A 16,680-nucleotide genomic window follows, 5' to 3' on the forward strand; every position below is an offset into this window, starting at 1 on the left:
TTCATTAGAGCTTAACTATCAAAATAAACAGAAAGGCAAAATATACGATAACAATGACACTTCCTTGGATTTCAATTTCTTGGAGCTGATCTGTATTTCATTATGAATGTATTTTCAGTTGTCTTTTTGAAACAGACTGTAGTTTGTTTATACAGAATGTTCATTTCTTACTTATAAATATATACTGCCAGATAATCTTCAGCATGTTACAGGGAAATGTACTCAGTAGACAAACTTATATTGTATGTACCGATTTTTTTATTTGGAAAAACAACTTTGATTTACAGATTAAGTTGATCCTTTCTAATGCATAAAAATGTGTATATTTAACAACTTCCTATCAAATTAAAATGGTTTATATTTGATTTATTTCTGGTTTGTTCTTTAAAATAGTCTAAAACTTCTAGCAGATAAAAGCTAAACTGTATATTTTAAAAACAAAAGCAGACCATCTCCATTAAAGATTAATTGCCTTCAAAGTGTTTTTTGAGAGAAAGCTGTTAAAAGATTTCATGTATCTTTTCATTAGCTCATGGCTCTATTTCATTTACAAGACTGCTACTGGATAGGGTCAATGAGGACATATGGACAGACATTAAGCAAAGTAAATTAAGAGGATGTCCTTTTTCTTATTATGTTCAGAAAGTGACAAGAGCTTTCAGAAAGACTGAAAGCTCTAATCATAGGCTTTTGTTCTTTTTTCTTCTGCAAAACATCGCACAGTTGTACTCCACCAATATTCCTTAGTCTTTATTTCTCTGAATGAGAGACTAAAAGAATTTAAGAACTGAAGGTATTTTGGATTTAATTGAGGAACCTGTTCTTAAACTTTCTGTTTCAAATTTTGAAATTTCTCTGCCTAAAGTGCTCGGATTACAGGTATTAAAATGCAATTATCACATCTGACATATGAAGGAAAGCAGAAAGTGGCTTTGAAGATCATGCAGCTGTGCTCAAAGACCGAACAGACGGTGAAGGTAATATCACTAGAGCTTGCTTTGAAGTTTGCAGTACAAGTAATTTGCAATCTCTCATCTGAAGTTCAATAAACTGTCCTTGTCCAAACTCTCTCACTGGAAAGCCTCCAGTTAAAGGTAGGGGAAAGTACAAATCAGGATGCAAGTCAGTCAAGAAAAACAAAGGAAATATATGTAGAGGCTGTAGGACTGACCACACATCATCTGCCTTGTAAATGTTATAATTACAATAGATTCCAAAAAGTATTTATCTTCAAAGACTAAATAGGAAATGTACTAACATGAACAGGTTTAATTATTTTTTGCTGTTGTTGTTTCAAGTATCTTACTGAATTTAACATGATGATAAAAATAAAAAAGCAAGAACACAGAATAAAAGATATCAAAAATAAAATAAGAGATGGGTGTTGATTCAACCCTCCACCATCTCTAATGAGAAAGGAGATCAATATTAAAGAGTTGGGATTCAATATTAAAGAGTTTATAACTAATACTGATCTTAACAGCTGTGAAGCACAAGCATGAGAGGTGACAGCTGGAACTATCAGCCCAGCTACCGATTTATTTGTGCCAAGAACTTCTACCCAAATAGCAAGAGCAGCAGAAGAGACATCAGTGAAGATGGGGTTGTACAAACACACCAGCTTGAGCTACTCAGGCATAAGCATGTGTGCTCCAGTTGAGTTTGCTGTAGAAAGGAAGTAATCTCTGGCAGAAATGTGGCAGGAAAAGAATATGCCAAGTATTACTTCAGGAAGATTGGAGTGAACCCACAGATCTGCTTGAAGCTGATAACTCTTCTACAACACCTGAAAGATATTCTCATGAATTGATATAGCTGTCTCCTAGTATAAATAAAGTCATACTCATGCAAAGCTTCTGCAAAAATGCTTAAATAAAGTAAGAAACTCCTGGAAAAAAACCCTCCAAGTAATTGTGTCAAAGGACATGAAAAAAATATGTGAGGCTATAATTTTCAGCTAGACATTACAAGCAAGAGTTACCACATAAATTGATTTCTACATCTTTAGCAGACATTTCAGCATTGAACTGAGCTTCTTAACTCACTTAAATACATTTGTTAGATTTACATGAAGTCTCCTTCTCCAGTTACTTTTACTCTCATTATGACACGTGTAAATACCTTGTTCATTACTGGAACCATTTTTGCCTTTTAAATACAGACAATATTATAAACTTGAATATGTTCAGTGCTGAAGCAATCCCAGATTCCACTGAGGTTACAAAAATTGTGATTATTAAAATGTGCATCTGTTTATATAGAATAGAATAGAACAGAACTGTTTCAGTTGGAAGGGACCTACAACGATCATCTACTGCTCATCAACTGTCTGAGCAATTCAGGCCTGATCAAAAGTTAGAGCATTTTATTAATGGCATTTCCTAAATGCTTCTTAAATGCTGACAGGTTTGGGGCACCAATCACCTCTCCATGAATCCTGTTCTGGTGTTTGACCACCTTCTCAGTAAAGAAACACTTCCCAATGTCCAATCTAAGCCTCTCCTGGTGCAACTTTGAGCCATTCCTATAGGATACCATATATGAGAGACCGAAACAGTATGATTTGGGCTCTGGAGTATTTTTCTGAGCTATCATTTTTATATTACAACTGTTATATATTATAAAAACCCAACAGTTCACATATGAACATGTGAACTGTGAACATTCATTTACATTGTTGTAAAGACATGTCACATGGGAGAAAAGCTGAAGTCAATGTGCTGATGGCACTACATGTGAAATAAAATGATGTCAGGCTAAGAGCAGCATGACTGAAGTGTTTTGGTGAGTCAGTATTTGATTATTGAAATAAAATGTAGGTGTAGGAAAACATGATTTTCTTTGAACAAGGACTTAACACATCTTAAGAGAACAAGTGTATACATGACATTATTACTGCTATCATTAATAAATGTTGTTTTGATGTACTCAGATCAAAATTAGTTAGATATTCAAAACTAAGATGAACTTTGTTGTTTGAGACGCAGATGACAAAGTATCTTTGTAGAAGCCTTTATATTTAATATTATAGGATTTGTTCACTTTGGAGAAGAGCTGTGTATTTTATTAGAAACTATAAAAAGTTATAATGTGGATTTTTTAAAAAGCATACATGTAATTTAAAGAACCCTAGAAAGCTAGAGTATTTTTTTCACAGAGTAGGTGAAATGTTACCTCATTAAAAATTAAAAGCATGTTATCTTATTCAGTCTGTCTTTACAACTTAGGCCTTGTTATATAAATGTAAAATAAATGCCAGACTAGGTCATGAATGAAAATGTATGTGACATATACTGGCAGTACAGAATTTAAGCTTGGCCACAGTAATCTTGTACAGAAACCAGTACGTTATGTTTGAAAGAAAGACAGTAATAGCAGGCTAGGCCCTTGATGAGGGAAAAAGCCCACAAAACTGGGAATTAATGCACTTCAATTTTTAATTTCATCTCCAGGCCTTGGGTGATAATTTAGGCTATGAATGGGAAATCTTGAGACTGAATAGTAGAGAAAGAAAATACTCCAAAGTCCCCAACCTAGTTCCTAGCATAGAGACAGATATTTGTGCATGGTAATTCCTCTTGACAGCAGATCCAAATAAGACAGAAACATTCTTTTAAGAAACTAGGCAGTGGTTAAAGAAGGTAAAAGGGAAGTTAAAACCCTGCAGCTTTTTGGACTACTGAGGTTCAAACCACTGAAACCAACTGGGAATAATTCTAAACCTCAATCCAACTCACAGAATGTGAGGTGCAAAAATCCAGCCTATTTGTGACAGCTGGCCTGCTGCCAAAATCTCACTCTTCACGGATTATTCACTTCTGCCCAGGACAATTACATTTTCTCTGCTGGAAACTAAGTATAACACAGTTCTGATGTAACAGTAGGATCTTTACAGGAAACAAGAAAATATGCAGTTCTGTCAATAGAGAAAGCAACAAAGTAAGAACATCTTTACCCAAAATGTTTTATTAATATTGTTATCAGAAGGGAGACCTCATGTAATACACAGAATTCCATTTTTCTTTTTATGGTGTTAGTTTCTGTTGTTAAAGACCAATCTCCATAAGCACAAAAGAGAGGAGCAACAATGACAGATGGGTGAATCTCCCAAAACTTAATCAGACCAAATATAACCTTGACTTGACACCCCTCAGGGCCATTAGAAGATGATGATGAAAGCAGTCTGGGTGTTAAATCTATTGATATGGGTCACCCCGAGAAGCTCTCTCTGGCTGAGGGGTATTACTGCCTAGAGGGCATGAGATTCATTAGGGGACGCCTAGGGAAAAGCAGTTTGGGATTGTGGGAGATTTATAAGATGAGGAAGCTTTTCTGAGAAGGACCAAAGGCAAGGAGAAGGAAGGATCAAAGTGGATTGGAGGGGAACTAGCATGGATAACAGAGTACGAAGAGGACGAAAGGGGAAATGGGAATATATGCTCAGACTCATTGCATGGTCCTGGGGACATGGAGCTGCAGCAGCCTCACCTCTACTGGGCTTGTGGATTCAGCAATTCATGTGTGTTGCTATCAGATTGAGCAACCCTTAATGCATGTTAAGAGAGCCATTCCTGAACTGATTTCCATCCTTTTAATTACTTCAGGCTGAGCTTACTGGAGGAAGACCAGAAAATCAGACAGTTTTGTGATTTTCTCATTAACTGTTGACTAAGTTCCAGCAATGTTTTGTAACTTTTAAAGAGGTACAGATTTTTTGATTAGTAGTTTCAAGATAGTTAACAAACCACTCAGAAAAGTTACTAGAGGAGACAGAGTCCCATCCTTTGGATTTATTGAAAACTGCAACAGTGCTGGCTGATTTAATGAAAACTATCGCTATTCTGTCACATACATGAGGAACGACACACAGAAATGAGTGCCTGAATCAGTGAAGATAGTAACAAAAAGTCATTTTTCTAGATGGTGAATGTAAAAAGGAAATCAAAACTGGAAAATCTGCATAAATACCAAATCACTAAATGATTGAAATCCATAATTAGATAAAATAGAAGTTAAATGATACACACTTTCACCATTCTCCTCAGCAGAAGCTGGAGACTGATCTTCCTCTGATGTCAGTGTTTCTTCCATTTCTCCTCTGTAAATAAAAGTTCATTTATCTTAAGACCTTTATAGATATTACCAAAGAAAGTTGCAGATTTATTAAATGTAATGATGTGGAAATATAATTTGGGTTGTAAAAAATAAAAATAATATATGTTTTATTATCTAAAATGTTATTTTCTCATTGCATTAGAAGGTTGGACTAACAAAAAGCTAATGAAAAAGCATTTAGAAAGCGATTTTTCTGCCACCATATGTACTGATATAAATGTAATATTCCTCAAAGATAACAGATACTGGACTATTACCTAGATATCACAACTAGTCTTAGAGTACTGCTTTAGTTAATTTGTGTGATAAATCCACTGATACCTTTAACACAAAGTGAGGCTAGAATTTTCTTGTGCTCATTTTACACGTTCAGATAATTGGAGTATTTTACCTTGCATCGTCTTCTTTCTTTTCTAATGCTTCATCTGTTGGTCTTTCCAAAATCTCGGAATTATTTTCATTCCTGCTTGCTAGGTATGCTCTGCGTAGTATACAGGCTCCTGCAGTACAATTACATGACAGTAATGACTTTAATGCATCTGTATAAAACTAAAGTTATTGGGTTAGGAATACCATTTAATAAATTATTGACAACTTTTTTGAAGTCAACAAAAAGCATATATAACACCACTGAAATGTTATTATACTGTTGATTTCTACAGGTTTAGAGCTTTTTTTTTTCAATTTAAAGAATAAAATAAACTGAATCTGGGATATTGGATGGTTATGAAGGCTATAAAGGGAGACAGAACTGAAGGGATTTATCTTATACTTTCATATGTCATGTGTTACTCTGACATTTATTTTATTTGCAAGTGTACAAAGAAAGCTATGAAGAAACAAATTAAAAACATTCAAATAAAAATATAAATAATGTGCATACCTCTACTACTACAGCTGGTTGACAGAAATGAAGAATGTGCTGTTCCTAATAGGAACTCTACTGACTTATTTACTTTGACAAATAGATTTATATATGGCTGTGTGGCTTAAACCCATTTTCATCAGTGGACTTATGAGAGTTTAGACTAGGTCAGGGAACAGCTTACAAAATAGTGACTCAAATGCTGTGAAAATGTAAACTCCATGACTACATATACATTATATACATGACGGAAATGAGTGGGAATGAAGTAAAGGGTCAACACAATTGTGCAAATAAAAAGAATAAAGTGAAACAAAATAGCTAAATTCAAGGAAATGTATCCATAAGCAAAAAAGCTACATTTTTTTTAGCCAAATTTTTATACTACCAAGAGTATAAAATAAATTCTTCAGATTAGAGCAAGCAATTGAGAGCTAGGTTTTGAGAACTAGTGGAAATGGCAGAGTGGTGTATATTGCAGGAAGGAAGCACATAATTAGAAGGCTCTAGAGAGGCCTTAATTTGAAAGCCTCTGCTACAAATTCCTAAATTCTCCCCTTCACAAAATAAAAAAAAAAAAAAAAAAGGAGCAGTTACTGATCAGTTTTCAACATGGTTGTCATGAAGAATTATCTGTTTCCAAAATGTCTGATCTAGATTAAAACCTTTCAGGGATGATAAGACAACCTTTTCTTCTATCCAATTAATTCACTAATTTGTTAAATTCTGAGAAGTGAAGAGAAATTTAATATAAATCTGAAAGCACCTCTCCCACTTCAGTACTCTCCCTGCAGTACAGGCTAGAGGTAGACTCCTGATGTTTGTTATTTAGTACACAGTATTGACATTTCATTACCATATGCCATATGAAGAGGATGCTTTTTGTGGTTGTATGAAAGGACACTGCACTGTGTCCCAGAAACTAGATTCATGAACATTTCAATAAGCTTGGAATGTCTGGGAAACAAAGATGAGGCATGGAAATGCAATTTGCCCCTAGGTTTTTTCCGAAAGCGTCTGAGATGAAGCTTTGAACGACAGGTTCTGCAAATATGATTTTCTGACAAACACTGGATCTAGAACTTTCTCATAGAAATGTTCAGCCAGTATTTAGTCTGTGTATGAGCTCTGGCCACAGTGAAACTCTTTTAATTACAAAATTTCACAAAGCTATGTGACTAAGTAGTTTAGGTACTATATCTGAGTTGTGAGGATGATTTGCTGATAAGCTGACATACCTCTGAAAAGTTTGGGGTTTTTTTAATAAGAAATCTGTTCTGAGTAAACTGTGCAACCTTGATTTTCTAAGGCTGATTTTTATATTCAGGGACAAGGGTTTGAAAAGTTCTCTGGACTGATTCCAATGCTGGGCATCTACTGAGCTTTCTTTCAGAACAGACTCATCCTGCCTTTCTTGAATGGAAGTTTCTGCCACTGAAAGACCTTTTGATAATGGACTGGGTTGAACACGTAATGATCAAAAATTGCCAAAGGTCAATTAAACTTGTGGTGTGGAATGAATCAAACAGACATAATTCATGAAGATATGATTTGACAGACAAACTTAACAATATATGCATCTGTTCAGTTATTCATGCCTGGTGCCAACCTTCCTTCCGGCTTGAAAGAATAAAGTAAAAATCCCTTACTATGAATTCATGGATACTATGCTATTGTATCAATCTGGGTAGGAAGTTACTATTTTTTTTGATCCCAGAATGCAGAACAGGATACACCTGCATACAAGTATTTCTCCCCCTGCCTTTTCTCTCAAGCTGAGAAATTTCATACCTCTAACCTGATTTTGCAAATGGAAAAACCAAGGCAGAGAAATTTGACCGACAGCCACATTGCAAGGTGGTGGCCAGCCAGCCAAAGAATGCAAAAATCTGAAGCTAGAGTCCACTGGTATAGCAGAAAATTGAAAACTGATTAAAAATAGAGGAGGAATTTCCTTTACTGTTATAGCAAAGGATTCCTGTTTTCAGTTCTGTGTAATTCCCTTACTCCAAATTGTAAGAAGTTGTGGTACTCTTGTTGATTGACTGGATTATTCCTTCTCTAGACCCTTGAAGCTTTATAAATGGGACATAACTACTAGTTCTTCTCATAAGTATTGTTTTATATACAGATATCAACACAGAAAAAAAGAAGAAAATATTAAGTTGCATTAGTGTGCATTTACTAACCATCTTTTTGTGTATCCTTCAGACAGACAACAGTGTCAGGTAGAAGTCCTTTCTCTGATAAAGCTGACCAGTGATCTGCTGACAGAGGGTAGTTTTCCACTACCCACCCTCCTTTTTCTGAAGCACCAGGAAACCTGTCTTTGTTCGTCTTCATAAGCTATTATAAAATGTCACATTCAGGAATATAAAAAGACTGAAGTCTATCAGCTGTACAAAAAAGACTGCACAATACAAAATTACTTTCTAGATGTTATGATTGTTCCTTATTGTCATTTCAGGTCAATAAAAAGTATGGTATTTATAACTTTATATGTGTGAATGAAATTAAAAACATTTTAAACAAAAAGAGACTAATATGATAGTGATTTTTAAGCTTGCCAATAAAGAATTTACACTCCAGTTTCAATAGCTACATCCCATTGAACAAATTTAAAACAATTCAAGATTCTTGGATAAACCTTAAAACAATTATTTTCAAACTCTTACATCTGGTGTTCACCTCTTTAATAGTGACTAAGAATATAAGACTAGAGTAAGCATACAATGATCCTTCAGATAATTCTCCCAGCCTTTAACAATTTGTAGCTCAGGTAATTTGCAAGACAGAAATAATTTCTGTATATGTGTGTGAATATATATATACACACAAACACACACACACATATATAGATTTATTATATATAGAGGACTATAAAGTAGTCCTCAATAGATTTGCCTTTCATGATCTTCCTCAGTTTCGCCTCAATCCTATGTAAGCGTTCAGGCTATGTTACTTAAAACTAAACTGATCTCTCAAATGGAAAAATTAAGAACATATATGGATAATGTATAAACTGTTACAAGTTGCTCTTAGGAAAAAAGTACTTTCCTTCCTAGTACTTGCAGTCTCACCTCTGCAATAGCTCCCTCCAGTACTTCAGCATGTATTTGAGATGACATTGTAACTTCAGAGACTGATGCACTTTTCATGGCTTCTTCTACCATAGCTTGAACTTCTGGGTGGTCAGCAGTTATCTCTGGTATTCCTAACAATATAGAGTTTTTAAAAGCACTTCACAAAGAAATTAGAAATTGGGAAACAAATAAAGCATTAAAGCATAACTCCAGCACAGCAGTCATTTTAAGCAATACTACACAATTGCACTGAGAAAGAAAAAAACACCAGTTCTGAATGCAGATCTAGAGAGTGTTTCATAACCGTAAATTCTAAGATCTTGGTTTGCTCTCTCAGTATAAAAAACTCAACCTTTTTAACTGTATAGTATTTTCTACCTCTAAGTTAAATATTGTTTCAGTATGAACAGAATGACATTTATGTACTAGAACAATCAGGCACTTGCAACATGCAAGAATTTCCTTTGATTTGATTTGATTTGATTTCTCTTTGATTCCTAAATCAAAAGGTTGACCAGACTAATTTTTAAATCAATACACATCTTAGATCAAGGCAGTGTATTTTTAACAATCAAGATGCCTGCATTCCCTATGAGGCTCAAAACATTCATAATGGATCCACATTTTGTTATTAACTGCTGGCAAAATAACTGTAATTATTTAAAAGTTTTTTAAGAAACACTCACAGTTAACATGCTAATTTGATAAAATTTGGTGAAGAACTGTTTTAGCCAACTGCAGTATCTATATGAGTATAATTTAGAAAAAATGCCACATTTACTTTTTGTAATTATGTGAAGATTTTTCAATGATTGTATTGATACTTTTAGCATGCACAAATGTACACATTTATCAGGTTACTTTTGCCAAGTTACAAGGTCCCTGGAAAAGGGGCAGCATCTTAATAATTTCCATTCTGCAAAAAACCTCAATGCAGCCCAAACCCAAACATCTCCTTATCTATTAAAAAATTCTGAAACAATCTTATGCTATAAAAAGATATGTAAGGGAAAATACATCCTCTGTTTGCTGTTCAGTTTTGCAATAAAATTGCTTGAGCTCTCCAAAGTTTTTAATTAGGATTAATTTCTCATTAATCCTAATAGGATTTCATACCCCTGTCCTCAAAAGTATTTACATAGCCAGGAATCTGGAAGGTAGCACTGTTTAACTGTTTCAATTTTGGTCTCATAGCTCACTATTATTCTCATAGCTCACTATTATTCTTACTGCAATGCCAATGATTTTTCATCACTGTCAGCACCTGTTTTGCAGCACTAGAAGAATACACCGACATCTTGTTAGATGTATCTACCCATGAGAAAGTCAAACATGATTCCTTTCTTAGGTGAATAAGGCAAAATGGTCTGATTGTCCATTGGAACCATAACTAGAGCTAACCATAAAAAGGCAAATCTAATTCAATGGAGTGTTTTCATTTCAAAAGAAATTATTTTGAAAAGCCTCCATTAAAATTCCTTGGTAAAAAATCAGACTTTGTTTAAAAGATACTAAAACAACATATTATTTTCACTTTTTCAAAATATTTATTGAATTCTTCAAGCTGCAAAAACCTAGGCAGCTTAAGAAGTCAAAATGTGACCAGAGCTGGAGCGACTTACAAATGTGCCATCTGTGACAGCATACTTGGAAGGCTGCTCCAAAGTGAAAAATTTCTTGATTGTGGATTCATATCAGTCCAGCTGACAAGCTGCTTTCTTGAGGAGTATTTCATTTTTGCAGAGATTTAACTTGTCAGAAAGTCATTAAAATGGAATGTTTTTAACCAGTATCAGTCAGAACCAATTTCTTCTTTCAGCTCAGAGTTCAGAAAACTCTTTGTTACATGGCCCTCAAATTCAAAGGATTTATATATATATATATATATATATATATATGTAAAAAATACTGAATTTTACTAAGCTATTCCTTTCACTGCCATGTTATTTTAGTTCATATTTAATGCACAGCAATCATAACAACTTCTGCAACTTTTTCTAAGTCAAAGTGACAGCAACTGCTTCAGTTAAATAACATAATGCAAATAAGACAGCTTCAAAGACCGTGGAACAGTTTATTCACCTGATTCTTCTGATTGTTCTTCTGATTCCAATCTATTTTTCACTGCTGCTATAGCCTTTTCTACTGCATCCTTTCGCAATTCCTCAATGTTTTTTTCTCTTGATTCTTTATATTGTTTCATGAGTTTGTCCATATCAAGAACCTAGTGAAATTATTTGAAAAAATGCAAATATCACAGATGACAAATACAGCATCTGATCCAATTTCTATAAAATGAAATTATTTTGGAAAAGCTCTGCAAATTTCAGAAAAAAATACATCTAATTCAAGTGCAGGGCTGGGTTTTTTTTGAAAAAGAAATTATTTTAAATTTGCATTTCTATTTAATTATCTTAGATACAAAAGTTATTCATAATATTCTAATGCTAAGACAAATAACTGCAATGTAAGCGGGTATATAAAAGTATTTTTGATCTGTAGCTACTTTTATAAAAATGAATTTCACTAAAATCCTATGTTTCCTCTGTAGTCCCTATATTTGTAATGTGAATAACACGACAAGAATATGCTTAACTGATTCCCAAGCCCCAGCTGATACTTTGCTACCTAAGATATTTATGAACCTACCTTTCCTTTATAATTGTGTGCAATTACATTACAAATAGTCGTTCTTCCAGAGAATGGAGGACCAAATACAAATACTTTACAAGGAGAAACTGGCATTGGAGGTAAGAGGTAAGGCCGTGGATTCAACATAAATTTTTTCAATGCCTCTTGGGATGACAGTACATACATTTTACCTAGAAAACTTAAAACAGAAGAAAAGCTAACAGATATAGACAGTTATCTCATAAAACAGATATGAAAATTAAGAGTGTCAAATTCCACTAACCTGACAGCAAACTCTGTGTTTCCCATTACAATGTCCCCTTCCTTTAGAGCCACGGGACACACTTGTCCCCACCGGCTCCTACGCCATCGGTATCTGGGTGCTATCAGCTTGTAAGATGACAGAGCTCGGAAAAGTTCATCCTGTTTATTAAAACAGCAATAACAGCAAATGTAATTTTTGTCTGAAGTTACATATGCCTTTTTATTAGACTTTTTTGAAACCTTTTGATGGAAAATAAGCAAACTTAAAAAGAAAACCACACAATGCTTTTTAGAACTATTTTTTTTTAATTATATATTTCAGAATTGTAGGACAATTTTAAAGAGAAATTACTTCATTTTTCAGATTTATTTAAAAGAAATAGTATTTTAAATAGCTCCTGTAGGCTTTACTTACCATTTTTAGAAGTTTAAAATTATAAAGAGCCACTTATTGAAGACAACAGAAAATGGCTAAGATTTATTCTAAAGGGTACGAAAAAAGGACCATGATCTGTGTCAGGGAATAGCAATGTTAAAATATCTATTTTAGGCATGCAGAAATATCATATGATAGGAATAAGTTTAATAGCCTTTTTACAGTGAGTGAATCCTAAAGTCATGGTGACTCTAAATTCGGAAGAGTACAGACAAGTGCTGGCTGTGAAGAACTGCAGAAGAACTTTCAGAACCTACAAAGCCAGGCATTAAAATAGCAGTTCTACACAGAAAATTATGGATTTTCACTGACTGTCACTACTCAAAAATAGATCCCTCTGTGAAAACATGTTGTCAATGCCCAAGAGCAGTCAGAAAACCAACCTGAATGTTAGGAATGTTGAGCAAGGAGAGAATAGATGATAAAGGTTTATGTTTTAATTGTTTAAATATTGCCCTCATCTTTACTGCAATGTGCCTCCTGCTGCTCTAATCTCAGAAAGTACACAGTGAAACTGGATAAGTTTCAGAAAAAAGGTAATATAACTGATGAATTCCACAAAAAGATTGTCATGTAAGAAGGAATAAAATTATACAGACTGGAATTCTTCCGTATAGCTACATAAGAGCAGGACAGAAGTCTGAAATCATGAGTTATTAGAGGGTAGATGTAGAGAACCAAACGATTCAGTGACTTCTGCATATAAACTGGAGGACACTGCAAGTTCAACACAAAGGGAAGCAATTCTGTACCTAAAGTTCAGTTAAGATGCAGAACTCTTTGCCCTGAATACTGTGGTTACTAAAACCTTACACACAAACCAGAACAGACACACTAACTAACTAACTAATAAATACTGATGACCTCTGACACAGAAAGTCTTTCACTTGTGAATTTGTTAAGAACTGAGAATACAGAAAAGTGAAGGGAGGGGTATTTCTCTGAAAATGTGGGGTCTCCTCATTACAGTTCTGTTCATATATTCAAAGTTTTGTTTAAGAAATAGGAAAGATGATTGCAACTAAATATAGGCAACAACATTCATGCAAAGACTTCTGGTTTTCAGTTTTATTTGGAAGGGACACAAATTATAGTTGCTATGATTCAACAAAATTCAGCACTCATTTGTCATGTTTCTAATTAATTACAGGAAAATAGAATGAATGTGAGCTCAGTTATGGAGAATGCTGCTAGATTTGGATTAGCATCTTGTTTCTTATTCAGGAAAAGAGTAGACTGAGCTAAGAGTCAGTTGCTGAGATTGTTATCCTTTGGCTAAAGTTTCTTTATTTCCTTGGAAGGAATTAAGTTTTCCTCTATTGCTAAAACAAACATTTTTTTCAAAGCTTTATTATAATCATTACCCTTTTTTTGGGAAATGACAAATTTTTTTTATTTTCATACTTTTTAAGTGGATTTCAGCCCCAGAATTACCTTAAATTCTCATTTCTGAAAGGTCAATGCTTAAAAAATGCCCTTATTGCATGGTAAAAAAACCTAGTTGTTGTGAAACAAAGATGCTCTAGTATAAGCTTACAGCAGAAAAGAAAAATAATTCTAGTTATTACAGTCAATCACACTTTAGAAAAGCACACTTACATTTTGCTTTCCCTCCAGCGTTTCTTCTTCCTGTTCACTTTTAAGTCTGGTTATAGGAGCTGCATTTTGAACGTCCATAGACTGAAGCCGGCCTACCACTGCCTGAAGAGAAAATAAGTCTTGATTCAGTACCAATCACTGCTTTTGTCATCTGAAGGTCCCCTGAAGTGTATTTAAAACTGTAACTTATTGTTTATATAATGGCTACATAAACACTAAGGCCCAGTTTCTACCTCAGGCCCATGCTAGTTATTGAGTTGGGCTTTAACAAGCTATTTGGTAGATACAGGAAGCGCAAAATGCCAAATCACAGCCTTTCTATCTCATTATGCTGTGAATCCCAAGCCTACTAAAGGACTAGACTGTGAAGGTTTCCCCCAAGGCAGTGCAAATACTCTGATGAGCTCCAATCTGAAAGAGGCAAATCTCTTTGGGAAATCAGATTACACACATTCAGAAGCAATACAACTTTGAGTAGTTTATTTTAAACGGTATTTAAGCCAAATGTCTACCAATAAGAATCAGATGATATTAAATTTATTTGAAGTATTTCCTGAATGTAATTTTGATTGAATGCAAGTATTCTTGAAATGAAAAAGCAAACTGTGTCACGTTTGGTCTAGTTTTATAATAGGTCTTTGCCTAACTTGTAGGTAAAATAGTTGGAATCATAACATAACTTGATTGCATTTACTATAAATTTTGTGTTGTAATGTTCACAAACAGATCATAAATGAGGAAATCATATGTTCTAACACTGCAAAATTACTGGATTTTTTCCCATAGGACCACTCTTAGTAGTAAAGTTAAGTATAAAATGAAATAATTAACTTACAGAATTACAATACAATTTGTTTCAAACAGAGGAGAAAATGCAGGAGAAGCTCACTTCCTACCTTGTCAAAGACAATCTCCTACTTCATTCTCAACCCCATACTCTAGGTTCTGATTTGAAGGAACTTTTAGTTGTGAGGCAGAGGATAAGATTATTTATCTTCAAAATTTACCATTGTAAAATTTACCATTGTAGGTTTTTTAACAGAGAGAACAAGTTGCTCTGTCACAAGCTAAAAATCTAGACACAAGCACTCAGCAGAATTCTTACAAGAATCAGGAGTCTTCCATTACCTTGCAAAAAATAGCAAAATTAATAAAAATTATAATCCATTATATAATATATATCTAGTTTTAGATACAAGCATCAAATAAAACAGTATTGTAAATATATCATACTGAAAATGTTCTAATTTCTCATTATATTTTACATTAATACAGATCAGAAAAAGCACTGAAACCTGATGGAGATAATACAAAAGTTTGTAGCCTGCCTGAAAATATTCTCATGCAACATATATGTAAACCTGGGGACAGACCAGTGAATCCTACAACTAATAGAAGAAGGAAAGCAAGTATTTCAAAAGCCATGTTTTCTAATAGTAAATGAATGCGTTTTAAACACGACTTAAAATTTTGCCAACAGGAAAACAATCCACAGAATTGAGAAATTATTTTCTAGTGGAGGTTAACTTAGCTGGCGCATAGTTTATTTACCTCAAAGACATGATCTGGTTGCTGACTTCCATCCACTTCAATAAGATATCGACAATCCTGGTCAGTCAAGAATTCCTGTTTAAGAACAAAGACATAAGTATCAACTGAGTATGGTTAACCAGATAATGACACTGAAACTCATTCTGTTCCTACACATATCAAAGGCTGGACTCCTGGGGGCTTCAGCAAAATCAAAATTCATTGCATTAATGGCTTATAAAATCTTCTGGAGAGGAACTTTGATCTGATGACAGATAAATATAGTGATAATTCCAAAGTTGGGGTTACAGTGGGTTCAGAAGATAACTTAGATGTCTTAGTTCAAATGCAAGAGAGCTAAAAGATATCAAGATACAGTAACATTTTGTGTATGAATTCAACTTTTAATTGTCTAATTCCACCTTAATTCTTTGCTGGAAAATGATGACAATGTCAATTAATACATTTCTTGGAAATGCCAATCATGAAACCAATGTTTTAATTTTGGTCCTGAATCCCAATTCCTTTAAAATTTGGACCATGTATTTTATTTTTCTTATTTTAAATTTTCATGCTAGAACATAAGGTCTTAGACTAAAATAAACATCCCACGTCAGTTGTTAATGCCTCTCTCTGAGGACTGAGAACACTCATTCCATTCCTGACAAATGCTGGTCTCACCTCAGGCCTAAAAATGCCTATTGAAGGTGACTTTACAACTTTGAAGGTAATCAATTCCAGTTCTTCGCTACATTTATGGTCAGAGTTCATTTCCTGGCTTACTTCATCTAGTCTGTCTTCTATACTGTAAATTAAATCATCTGCCCTATCTGTGGTAGAAAGAGATAATAACTATTTCTTTCTAATACTCTTCTAAAGAGAGGATAATAGTTTGTACTTTCTCCTATATACAATGGTCTTACAGTCTTATTAGTACATCCATAATATTTGAGTTCAAACAATAGCATCTCATTTATTGACTCAGTTTTGACTAAATCCCCACAGATTGCAGACTGTCTGAAGTACTGAAGTCTAGCCAATTTTTTCACATGTTGTTGTTCATTAGGTTTCCTTCCTCACTGTAGTATTTCATATTTATTTCTAGTCCACTTAATCCCAACAATTTATCAAGAACTCAAAGTGCATTCTCCAAAGTT

At 34.0% G+C, this 16,680-nt stretch overlaps 1 protein-coding gene across 8 annotated transcripts in view; it reads right to left on the reverse strand.

The window, feature by feature from the left end:
* Positions 1 to 16,680, reverse strand: part of AK9 (adenylate kinase 9) — a 60,164-nt gene that overhangs the window by 30,363 nt on the left and 13,121 nt on the right. For all 8 annotated transcript variants that reach the window (XM_048299583.1, XM_048299585.1, XM_048299584.1 and 5 more), the window contains 9 exons: positions 15,545 to 15,619; positions 13,994 to 14,095; positions 11,978 to 12,117; positions 11,713 to 11,893; positions 11,146 to 11,287; positions 9,061 to 9,194; positions 8,170 to 8,326; positions 5,507 to 5,615; positions 5,028 to 5,098 (listed from right to left, as the gene is read on the reverse strand). In XM_048299583.1, coding sequence (XP_048155540.1) covers positions 5,028 to 5,098; positions 5,507 to 5,615; positions 8,170 to 8,326; positions 9,061 to 9,194; positions 11,146 to 11,287; positions 11,713 to 11,893; positions 11,978 to 12,117; positions 13,994 to 14,095; positions 15,545 to 15,619 — 1,111 coding nt within the window. The remainder of the gene's footprint in view (positions 1 to 5,027; positions 5,099 to 5,506; positions 5,616 to 8,169; positions 8,327 to 9,060; positions 9,195 to 11,145; positions 11,288 to 11,712; positions 11,894 to 11,977; positions 12,118 to 13,993; positions 14,096 to 15,544; positions 15,620 to 16,680) is intronic.

The sequence above is a fragment of the Corvus hawaiiensis genome, chromosome 3 (genome assembly GCF_020740725.1).
Source record: "Corvus hawaiiensis isolate bCorHaw1 chromosome 3, bCorHaw1.pri.cur, whole genome shotgun sequence".
Lineage (NCBI taxonomy): Eukaryota > Metazoa > Chordata > Aves > Passeriformes > Corvidae > Corvus > Corvus hawaiiensis.